At 36.0% G+C, this 12,016-nt stretch overlaps 1 protein-coding gene across 1 annotated transcript in view; it reads left to right on the top strand.

Moving 5' to 3' along the window:
* Window positions 1-12,016, top strand: part of cdh13 (cadherin 13, H-cadherin (heart)) — a 1,360,987-nt gene that overhangs the window by 835,049 nt on the left and 513,922 nt on the right. Inside the window, exon 7 of the mRNA XM_028810133.2 lies at window positions 8,303-8,481. Within this exon, the coding sequence (XP_028665966.2) occupies window positions 8,303-8,481 (179 nt within the window). The remainder of the gene's footprint in view (window positions 1-8,302; window positions 8,482-12,016) is intronic.

Here is a 12,016-nt window from a genome sequence, read left to right as displayed (position 1 = left end):
ATGAGATTTCTCGGAATATATGACAAACAAATGCCTATTCCAGCACTGTAAATGTTACAGTCCAAACAAGGTGATATGCAGCAGTGTGGCCTTCTGGAATAAGGCTTGGGATGAGCTAGCATCCTGACTGTTTCCTGTGTTGTGCCCACTTTTGCCACAATATATTCTGCCTCTCAGTTGGATTAAACAGATTGAACAATGTTATGTTATAGCAAAAGCCAAGTGAAGCAGAGTTTTTGATAGTGAGAGAGAAATTTCAAAATTTAAAATATGAACACAAAGGCACAAAATCATACTTGGTTGAGTTTTAAACAGTAAATAAACCACTGTATTCAGTCTTAAAGTAAGGTTTCAGTGGGTTTTGTTCTCACTTTGATCTTATGACTTTGACTCCGGATAGTTTAGCCTAGGGCGGCACGGTGGCGCAGTGGGTAGCGCTGCTGCCTCGCAGTTGGGAGATCTGGGGACCTGGGTTCGATTCCCGGGTCCTCCCTGCGTGGAGTTTGCATGTTCTCCCCGTGTCTGCGTGGGTTTCCTCCGGGCGCTCCGGTTTCCTCCCACAGTCCAAAGACATGCAGGTTAGGTGGATTGGCGATTCTAAATTGGCCCTAGTGTGTGCTTGGTGTGTGGGTGTGTTTGTGTGTGTCCTGCGGTGGGTTGGCACCCTGCCCAGGATTGTTTCCTGCCTTGTGCCCTGTGTTGGCTGGGTTTGGCTCCAGCAGACCCCCGTGACCCTGTGTTTGGATTCAGCGGGTTGGAAAATGGATGGATGGATGGATAGTTTAGCCTATTTTTATTCTTATGTTTGTTGTTGTGTTAATAAATTGTACCTGCAGTAGTCTGATCAGCATAGGTTTTATCTAACCTTTTGATAGTTCCATGAGTAGTTATTGTGCTGCAGTTTACTGGACATTTAAATACCCTGCTATTTTGCTCTGTCTGAGGTTTCTTATAAACTTTTCAGTATTTTCTACATAGCTAGACAGTGTATATACAATTTACCACCTTAGTCTTGTTGGATAATATTTCAACAACACTGTGGCCGTTTGTTATAGAGTGAAACTGGCAACATGTGGCTGTTCTTGTCTTCTCTTCTTCTTGTCCTGTTCTACAACATCTTAGCATTTAGCACAGCCTGAATAAGTTCTTATTTTGGTTTTTGGTCTTCTGATGTCCTTGTAGATCATTAAGTGAATGAATAAAGAAACATGTGCACACTGGAAAGACAACATCTCCTACTTTGTTTGTCTGGTTCACTTTTTTAGTAATTAGGCAGATTAAAAGTACTTAATACAAGAACTGGCTTTCACACTCCTTTGGCCAAATGGTGGCTTTCAAAACAGCAGGTTAACGTGTACTTGCACAATTAGGATGATTCTTTTCGCTGTTATTTTGAAACAAGTGTCAGATTAATTACGCCATATTATTAAACCTGCTTAATCCACAACAGAGAACATACTATATAAAAAAAATGTGTAAAATAAGTGCATCCTTACTGTACATACATTATTGCATTTTTTCCTCCATATGCTAGTTTTAGTCTATATCTCAAATACATTTATGCTTGGTGAAATGGTGCCTCAAAACCAGCCTTTAGTTCAAATGTGTGAGATTGAATGTAGTTGAGTTTATTCTGTCCTATGATGATTTCTACCTCAGTGATGATGCATGTGACTCTGGTCTCCCTTAATACTATAGTGTAACAATGGAAACCCACCCTGTGGGCAGAACTTAACAACCACAAGAGAAAGGCATAGTAGGGAAAATGACCCAGACCTAGTCTGACTGAAGTTAATGTACGTCAGAAGAGGATGTTCCTTCTCTACCTGATGTTTCTGTTATCTGAAACCGGAGGTCCTTAAAAGTATTCCATTTGGGAAGTAAGAACATAAAAATGGGGATATTATATGCAACATTAAGACTGAATATTGTGTGAGCTTATTCATGTACACTAACAGAAGGCTGTTAATCTTTCAGTGTTCTCCCACTTTGACAAGTTCAACTCTTTACCTTTGTGGGGAAAAAAATAAAACTCTGCTAATCAGTTGGTATTGCAGCAGTACTGATAATTTGAAGTGTAACCTGTTATGGGGGTACAGTTACAACACTGGTATTTTGGGTTAACCTTGGACTCAACAAGTAAGATAAAATTCATTAAGATAAAGTTGAACTTTAATCAAGTAAGGAAGAAAGGTCCCCGTTTTGTTAAACTGAAACCCAGGGTGTGAGAGTATACACTGATAAATTGTGCAGTAATAACATTTCACTTTGATTTCAAGATTTTTTTAATAATGTACTAGGGGGTTTCGCCCGCCAACCCCCCAGCCTGGGCTATGTGGATTTCACTTTCACCAAACAACAAATTTTTTAATTCTCGCGGATACGCCTCTTCATTGGGAAGAAACACTACTTTTCCCTGATGGCAACACTAGTTAGACGATCTACAAGTCTCCAACTTAAAGTTTAAATCCAAACAATATATTCAATCTCTTTTTGCTGTTCCATTATTTCACCGAGTAATAATTTCCGATTGTTTTGTGCTATTGCGATCTTTACTATCATTTATTTGAGACTTTCGAATTGTAGTACTTTCATTATCTCTAACCTGCTCTCCATGTGTATCACGCCAACGTTTTGAATTCTTTACAACATTCTACTTTGTCATCTACTCTTTGTCTTTTATTTCCGGCATTGGGCGTGGTTAAATCTCTTGGCACAAAGTCTTGTTTCACGGGACGTGAAAGTATCTCTCTGAAAAAGTCAGGTCTCGTATAAGGCTAAAAAGTCTCGTCTTGTCCCAGGATTTTTTTTATATAATATAGAGAAATAAATTGAATATTCTTAATTGCCTTCTGTGTAATTGTAATGAATAAATCATACAAGAGGAGTGTCAGATTCCACTCTAGTGGAAGCTAAAAAATTAATTTTTAGTCGAACATGTTAATTTCAGGATTAACCTGTTTTCTGGGATTTAGTCACAAAACAAGAGAGTTAAGACAACTTCTTGGCTTTCATCTTTTTATTTTTTTTATTTATATATTTTTTCTAATATATTGGCTTCATATTGCATTTTTTTTTACCCATTGCTTTATCATAGTCCTTGAAAGGGTAATGAAATGTATCCTGTGCAAGGAGGTGACAGTGTTGTCATTATGACATATAGGAAAATCTATCTAATGACACATTTGTCACTTCTATAGTGTAATTTTTTATAAAAGCAGTTAATCACAGGTTCATTTACAACTCATCATTTTATTTTCATTGGGCTATTTTGACAGCATTTATAAAATCTAGATTGTGTCTCCTGCAGTTCTCTTAATTACAAAAAGCAGCTTCACTATGTGAAACAGTTTATGAAATATTCACCAAGTAAGCATTCCTAATTCATATTTAAAGGTAGTAAAGGAATTGGTATGACTGGGGGAGCAACGCACATCTGGAAAGAAAGTATAGTGTAAACTGCACTGTATTAGAGCAACACCAGGAGCAATTCTGTCAAGCCACCCTTAAAGCAGTATAAATATTGGAATTTCAACTGAAAAATATGCTTTATTATTTTTGTCTTATTCCCTATATGAGAAACATAATCCAAGAAGACTTCTGTGGTATCTGAAGCTGAAGCAATTCCCTATATGAGAAACATAATCCAAGGAGACTTCTGTGGTATCTGAAGCTGAAGCATTTTGCAAGACAGCTACAGTATAAATTAAATGTCATTTAAACAATATGGGCCTTTTTTAAGCTGTTAAAAGTGTACACAAAAGAAAAAAAGGAAATGTTCAATCAAAAGCTTTGATGTTGCCAAAAAAGATGTTGTTTTTCAATAAAACTTTCCCTTGGTCATTAAATTTGTCCAACCAAAAGTACAGTATATTTGTCTAAGATGGCAGTGTTGCAGGTGGGTTTGAATTATACACTGATTTTTTTATGAGAAATTAGATTTGTTATGAGCAGTTTGATAGGCAGTAATTTTAATGTTCATTCTGTCTTAACTGTCACATCTGACTACTTTAACTTTAAATTAAATATTGTGTGTATTTCTCCTGTAAAGTACAGTTTAATTTGTAGTTAAGTGCACTACTGTTAAGTAAGACAAGTGCTTTAATGAAACGATTTATCTTGCAAGCAGTCATCCTTATTAAATGCCTTTTACTGTATCATTACTCTCGGCTTCCTTTAAGACAGTTTCTATAGCTGAGAAGCACAGATGCCTGTCCAATACTTTAATGACAGGAAATGTGAGTAATAATTTTAGAGTAAGTTGTTTAAATTACTGATTAGAAAGATTAAGGTAAACCCCAGACCATGGTTGTAGTACAGTAGTTGATCAGTGGAATTTTCAGCCAAATGATGTCAGGGGAAGGTCAGAATATCCTCTAAATTTCTTTAATTTTGATTTTTTTTGTCAGGCAATACTTACAATGGATCTAATAACTATGTGTGGTTTATTTTTTATTGATACAAGAAGGAATTTTGATTATCACGTACCAGGCTTCATAATGATTAAAAAAGTTACTTATATAAAAAAATAATTTGATTATATATAATTACTGCTTGAAATACTTTAACAGTGCATTGTTTCATACATTCTGTACACTCTGCAAACCTATAAGTATAGTAGTTTTGAAAATAAGTAAATAGTGTATAACTTGTGCAGCATGTCATGTAAGAAACAAAACTCATAAATCAAAAACTATTTTGTCATATGGACAATACATATATCATTCATTTGTAAATTTATTTGTATTTGCAATCACTGAATGCATTGCATTTTGAAAGTGTGTATTTTTAAATTGCTAAACTAACGTGTATAATAATCTCAGCATAGAAATATGTCTTTTTTACAGCACATTCATTGTAAGGCTTGTTTTTCCTTCTTTTGCAAGTGCTTTTGTTTACTTTCTATTTATATAATTTTATTGAAACCAATACATTTTTGAAAGGTACCCGATTTTGCTAAAAGATCAAATTAACTATTCATATTGTTTTATGAGGCTGATATCAATATTAATTAAAAAAAAAACATTAGCTATGATTTATTATACATTGTTTTCCATATCTACTCCAAAAACTAAAGATAGCCTCATTGACCTAATATACACAAATTTGCTTCAAAACAGTTTAACAGTTTGTTGAATGGCTACAGATTTAGGAACAAGATAAGAAAAAAAGGACTTATTTTTGATAGCTAATGTAGATCCTGAAAATATTGCATTCTACATCATGTGTTAAGTTTAATTTTACCTTTTATGCTAAACACTGAACTTTATGACATATCCTATATTTCTGTGTTTTACCCATTTTTGTCAAAGGGGAAGATTGCAACAGCAGTGAAAGAGTCAACTTCTGGATAAAACAGCACAGCACATTTGTCTTTGGTGTCCAGTATACTGTAGCTGCAATGACTTATTCTTCTTCATTCTTTTCTTTTCTTAAACCACAATACCCCAGATGCAGTTTTACTCTTGCTTAACTGATGGCTTTAAGTGAAATGGTAGTTGTAAGTTAAACATAGCAAGCAACACAGGGAATGGTTCAAAATGAAATGGTACCAGTAGGGACAGGTACTGTGAAATAATGCAACTGGATCTACTTTCTGTAATCCTAAATGAGTGAGCAGTTTGGAAATGATCCAGATATACGCCATACAGTATGTTTTGGTATGATCAAAAAATATAGCAAGGGCAGTAAGTAGCACCTTCAGAAAAAGCCTGCTTGGAAACAAAATGAAAATGTGTTCTTGGCCCCATCATTGCAAGTGCAAGCTATTGGTTTTTTTACCAAGTACTCTCATTTTTGCCCAAAGGTGGAAGATGTTTATGTTACTTTTTAGGTTAACAGGAGAGAGTGAGACAATATTTCAAGCTATAACAGTGCTAATATTACCAGGTATAGTGTGCTTTCCAGGATGTATTCTTGCTAGTGATGGTTTTAACTTCACACTCACTCAATATCTCTACATCTACGTACATCTTTCCTGAGTGGTTGTTTTGACAAATATGTGATGACATTATCATGACTTAAAAAAATCCTTAAAATTTGATTTGATATTATTTGTAAAAAACATCATATATACTGTACCTTTCTCTGTGAATTCATCCAAACCCCACACCTGGATTTACCTGAATTGAGACGCAAGAACTTAAGAGGTGACAATGTACTCTGAGCATAATTGTCAAATAATTGTTGGTGTTTGTTTTTTTTCCCTCCCACACAACCCCTTACCAAGGTGGTCTGGTGGTATATATGTATCTACAGCACCTTAGTTTAATTCACATCCTATTTCATTCTCCATGGTTTCAACTCACATCCCAAAAATTTACAATTAGAGATACTAAATGTGAATGTGTGAATCTGTCCTTTTGGTTAAGGTACTTTATGAAGGGTTGGTTCCTGTCTTGTGACTAATTCTACAAGGGTTCAATTCCCTGTGAGCCTAAAATGGAAAATTTTATCCAGAAAACAAATGGATACATGGTCAAAATTAAATTATGCGCAGACTTTTTTGATTCATATTCCATGAGGTGTGAATTGCCAATCACATACTTTTCATATTTTTCAGGATAAACTATAAATGATGTTCCTAGACAGTGTTTAAGGATGAGTGGACCGGTGTTAGAGATATTAAGTTTTCATTAACCACTGTGTATCAACCAGAATCAGAATTATTGTCATTAGAGGAAAACTGGTACCTATGGTAGGAAGCAGATTTTCATAATTTTTTTTTTGGTAACACTTTAGTATAGCTACTGCAAAAATGCATCTATTACTCATTTACTATTATGTAATAAGACCTTAATATACACTTGTTTGTGTCTTCATAACACTTACAAAGCAATAGTAAAGTATTTATTTATCTCTACAGTGTGGCCTGCTAAGAAAACATCACTTTGATGTGCTCTGAGGTGGCTTAACTGAGAAACATTTCCCTCGTGATTACATACAGTATTTAGTATAAGACCTGTAAATTCTTCATATTAGCTAATACTTTTACCATCATGTCAATATGCCACACTGCACAGTGATGATTTATAAGCAGTTATGAAGACCAAAAGAAGCCTTTTAGGTCTTGTTTAGTAAGTAATTAAGTACTGTATATACTCATGTATAAGTTGGGTTTTGAAACCCAAAAAATCAATCATAAAATCAGACCCTGACTTATATGCTTGTTCAAAAATGCGACACTTACATTTTTTTTGCCTCCTCCAATCTAGCATCAGTTTCTCAGATGCATCGAATTTTGTTGTAGCAGCGCAGTTACCAATTTCTTTCACTACTTCAACAACATTTAATTTAACACTAGAATTACCAGAGCCTACAAAAAACTTGTAGATCCAGCCCACCTTAAATCCCATCGCACCTCTCAGTCAGCATCTTCTGTCCTGTAAATGTGCAGATAAAGACAAGCAGCAAGCAGCCTACTATTCCATCCCCCCACCATCGCAGAACGTGCACAAAGTTCTCCCAGCTCATGCCTTGATTATCTGGGAGTGAAGTGCTGGAGTTTTAGAGTGGAAATAATAGATTGTTATTTGGAACACATGCATTTTATGTGTGTTCCATTTCTACAATAATCTGTGTAAACACATTGTTAAAACAGAAACTTTTTTCATATTTTTGTAGTAAACGACAAAATGTTGGTATAAACTATATAATGTGTGAAGCCTGAAGTCCACACACTTTCACAAAAGGTTCAAGGACAATACAATAGCTTCCGTGGCGTAGCGGTAAGATATGCTGACTTCTAATCAAGAGTCCCCGGTTCGACCCCCACTGACTCCTATATTTGCCGTTTTCAGTAGTGAGATGCTCTTATTGTTAATATTATACAGTACACACGACGCAGGAAACAAACCCCTGACATGATATCAGGTCATCACTGAGTTCAATCAGAATCTTGTCCACTTTAGCTCACACTGTATGAGTATGATTAAACAAATATGTATACCTTTATACATATATATATATATATATATATATATATATATATATATATATATATATCTACATATTTAATAACATCCCATAGCATTTACCGTTCCAAAGATACAGTACAATTGTATACATACTCCATGTTTAAAATTGGCACACAGTTGTTGTTTAGAGAGATGACTTTAATTTTGTTTAAGGCTAAAATTTCACCAGCAGAATGTTTAGTGCCCCCCTTTTTTAAAGCCCCACCAAAGCTGTACTTGTTGACTTCAAATATTCTGTAATATAACCTGATTTTATTTAAAACAAATCTTTTTTGGATAAAGTTACCCACTTGATCTGTAATAGATACGTATATTATTATTTTTAGGAACAACTGTGATGCGCATGACAGCTCACGATGCTGATGATTCAAACACTGACAATGCAGCTCTTCGATACAACATTGTGAAGCAGACCCCTGACAAGCCTTCACCAAATATGTTCTATATTGATCCTGAAAAGGGAGATATTGTTACAGTAGTATCACCTTCATTACTCGACAGGGAGGTAAGCTACACTTATAAATATTAAACTTTGTTTACTGATTTTTACTTAAAATAAACAAATTGTTCAGTGTATAAGAAATTTATATCATGTATATATGGATTTTGCAAAATTTTGCTTTGAATTTGGTACACTTTTGTTTTCAAAGAAAGTCACAGAAGAATATTTTGCACTGCTAATTGAGATGTTTATTGATATTAATTGCAGCAATGATTGTACTTTTGCGAAATTATCTATCGGCCCATTGGACGTCTACATCTGATTGCTACCTCCTTTTTCAAAAGATATTACGTGTATGACAACAAATTTTGCCTTTACTAAGCATTAGCATTACTAATTCCCTTCTGCATATTACAATATTATGATATAAAGTTAAATTGCTTTTTCCCTTTAAAATAACATTATCATAGAAATCTTTTAATTTTGCCTGAGGGAATGACAATGACAATGATAATAGACATAAGTGCTAGGGCAAAAAGTATTTGATAGAGAACAGAAAGATCAAATTAAGTGTAATACAGCAGGATTATGTGGGTTGCATTTACAAATGTGTTTAATGGTGTGATGGACAATATTTATTACTGACATGCACACAGAAGCTTTTAAAGTACATGTATGCTCATGTGACAATCAATCTAATTAGAATTAAGGTTATGCCTTTCAGCATATTAAATACCTGGAGGAGTTTTATATATAACTGTTTACCTAACAACTGAAATGTCATGGATAACATGTACTTTTCAATTAATTTTTTTTAAGCATAAATAACATTCTTATCAGTAGTGATAAAAGATTGTTTCTTTTTTCCTTTGTTGATTTGGGTATATTTTACCATACTGACATGAATTTTGGTTTTGTAAACTAAATTACTCTTTAAATTAAACTAAAATGATAGGCATTTTGTAGAATTAATGAGATTTAACAATTCTGAATACATTCCGTGTTTGAATGGAAAAGAAGTGGTCTGAATATTAACTCCTACAGCTTTCATTTATTTAGCTTTTTTTTACACAATGCTTGAAATGTATGCATTTTAGCATTTGTGTCAGTGTTGCGTACAAAAACAAACTAGAAATGTGTTTGGTGAAAGGCAGTCGGGACACTGCACAGCATGCTTTCTTTTATGGAACTGGCAGTTGTTAGCACCTGTGACATGTCAACAGATGGCTCCACGCCATCCTTTTCATTAACTTATAATAATGCTGTGTATTTAGATGTCTATGTAAATATGCTGTCTTTTATTACTACTAGCTATGTTTTCTATAATTTAGGCTAATATTAGTTTACTAGAACTCCTTACTCTTGAACATTCTACATACAGTAGAATGCCCATCAGTAAAACACAAGGGGGCTCTGCCCCCTACTCGCTTCGCTCGCCTACCCCCGGTGTTGGGTAACCCGAAATACATTGATGAATGTATGAGATATATTGGAGTGTAAAGGTGTAGATGACGAACAAAGGAAGTATATTCATTAATCCTAATGAATGTTCACTAATAGTGGACTCATTACAGAATGCGTTGTCAGCTAATTGGTGGAATTGTTTAGCGGCCGTCTGTCGTTCCGTTCTTTGCCGTTTATCTATTGACTCTGCTGTTTGAGAGGCGCATTGTAGGCGCCTACGTTCATTAATTGTATTCAGGCGGGCTCGCTTCTGTATGTCCGTTAGTTGAGATATTTTGTTTTGGAGCCGTGACTCCTTTGGTTGCGTTGTTTGAGAAGCGCGTTGTAGGCGCCTGCGTTCATTTGTTTTATCCAGGCGGGCTCGTTTTTGTAGCCCCGTTAGTCGAGCTCTTTCTTTTTGGAGCCGTGCCTGCTTTGCTTGCGGCATTTCAAACGTGCGCTGTAGGCGCCTGCGTTCATTGATTTTATCCAGGCAGGCTCGTTTTTGTATCTCCGTCAGTTGTGGTCTTTCGTTTTGAACCCGTGCCTGCTTTGCTTCCGTAGTTTCATACGCGCGTTGTAGGCGTCTATGTACATTGTATTTGTCCATGCGGGCTCGTTTTTGTAGCTCCATTAGTTGAGCTGTTTGGTTTTGGAGCTGAGACAGTTTTGCTTCCGCGGTTTCAGATGCGCGTTGTAGGCGCCTACGTCTATTGTTTTTATCCATGCGGGCTCGCTTTTGTAGCTCCGTTAGTTGAGCTGGATCGTTTTGGAGCCGTGACTCCATTAGTTATCCGTTGTCTATCGTTAGTAATATGGATAATTGCACTTACTGTTAATACGGAGCGTTTTCTGTGGTTGTACTGTTAATAATGCATCACTGTAATGTGATTCACATATGCTATATGGTTTGGACGTGTGAGGATGTCGTACATTTAATACGGAGAGTTCGTTTATTCTTATTAGCCGGACCATGCTGTGTAGTGTGGACGTGTAGTTCAGAAGCACGTTGTAGGCGTCTGCGCCTTTCGTACTTTCTCGCGCCTTCCGTATTATCTTTGTGGACCTTTGCGGACCCCGTAGTGTCTTCCGTTTGACTGTGGGGTGCAGTGCAGAATCCTCTTTTCTGTGTGACGTTACTTGAGCTATTTCGTTTTTGAGCCATGACTCCTTCGTTAGTTGAGCTTTTTCGTTTTTGAGCCGTGACTCCTTCGTTCGCAGTGGATCAGACGTCGCTTGCAGTTTATGAGACGCGCGCTGTAGGCGCCTGCGCACTATGTCTTCTGCGTCCATCACCGTGTACCTGGGTCCATGCCTTCCGGTTTACCATTCTCGGTTAGTAATATGGATTCCAACCTCATGTCATATAATTCCTTCCTACTGACTGACCTTGGCTTTTATTGATGGTCATTGCAAAACATCAGTTTTACAGAAAAATGTGTGGTTTTGATTTGAAACAGCTAATTAGTAGCAATAATAGGAATTTTTGGGTATAATTTCACCTTGTAGGTCAACCTGTAAAAATAGTAACTTCAATCAGATTTGAATTTAATGTTTTCATTTGTAATCTTGCACCATTAAAGTGTTTTGGTGGGATTAATTCAAAATCAATATACACTGAAATGTGGTTTACTTTAACTTATTGCATACAGCATTGGCATTTTCAGGCTGCACATTAACTTGGCCCATACATTGAACTGAAAATTATGGATATTGTACAGAAACGAAAAGGTGAAAAGAATTAATTTTGTGAACTGTGTGCAATTTCCACCTTCACTATGTTCCATCTGTAGGTGGCCCCTTTTACTGAGCTTCGCATGTGTTTAAACTGAACAAGGCATGCTGTCGCTCCTGGCTTGTGTTGCTCATAGGGCTTGAAGTGGTTCTGGTTAATCACATGCTGATATTAAAGGGGACACCCCAGTTCTCTGCAATATTGCATGTATTTTACCACCAATGTTGAAATCCACCCTCCCCACACCCTTCCTTTCTTCAAACTATATGTGTATTATTGCATTTGATAATCCAAGGAGGACATTGCCACCCCCAGGGGGGAGTTTGTATGTAACGTATATCATATTGCAAGGAGTAAGAAGTCAACAGAATAGGGAGTACTGTGTTTTGATCCTTCCACTTCACTTCTGCTGCCTGCCTT

The sequence above is a fragment of the Erpetoichthys calabaricus genome, chromosome 9 (genome assembly GCF_900747795.2).
Source record: "Erpetoichthys calabaricus chromosome 9, fErpCal1.3, whole genome shotgun sequence".
In the NCBI taxonomy this organism is placed as follows: Eukaryota; Metazoa; Chordata; class Cladistia; order Polypteriformes; family Polypteridae; genus Erpetoichthys; species Erpetoichthys calabaricus.
Note: the sequence above shows the minus strand (reverse complement) of the source record. Positions and strands in the feature narration are given on the sequence as shown.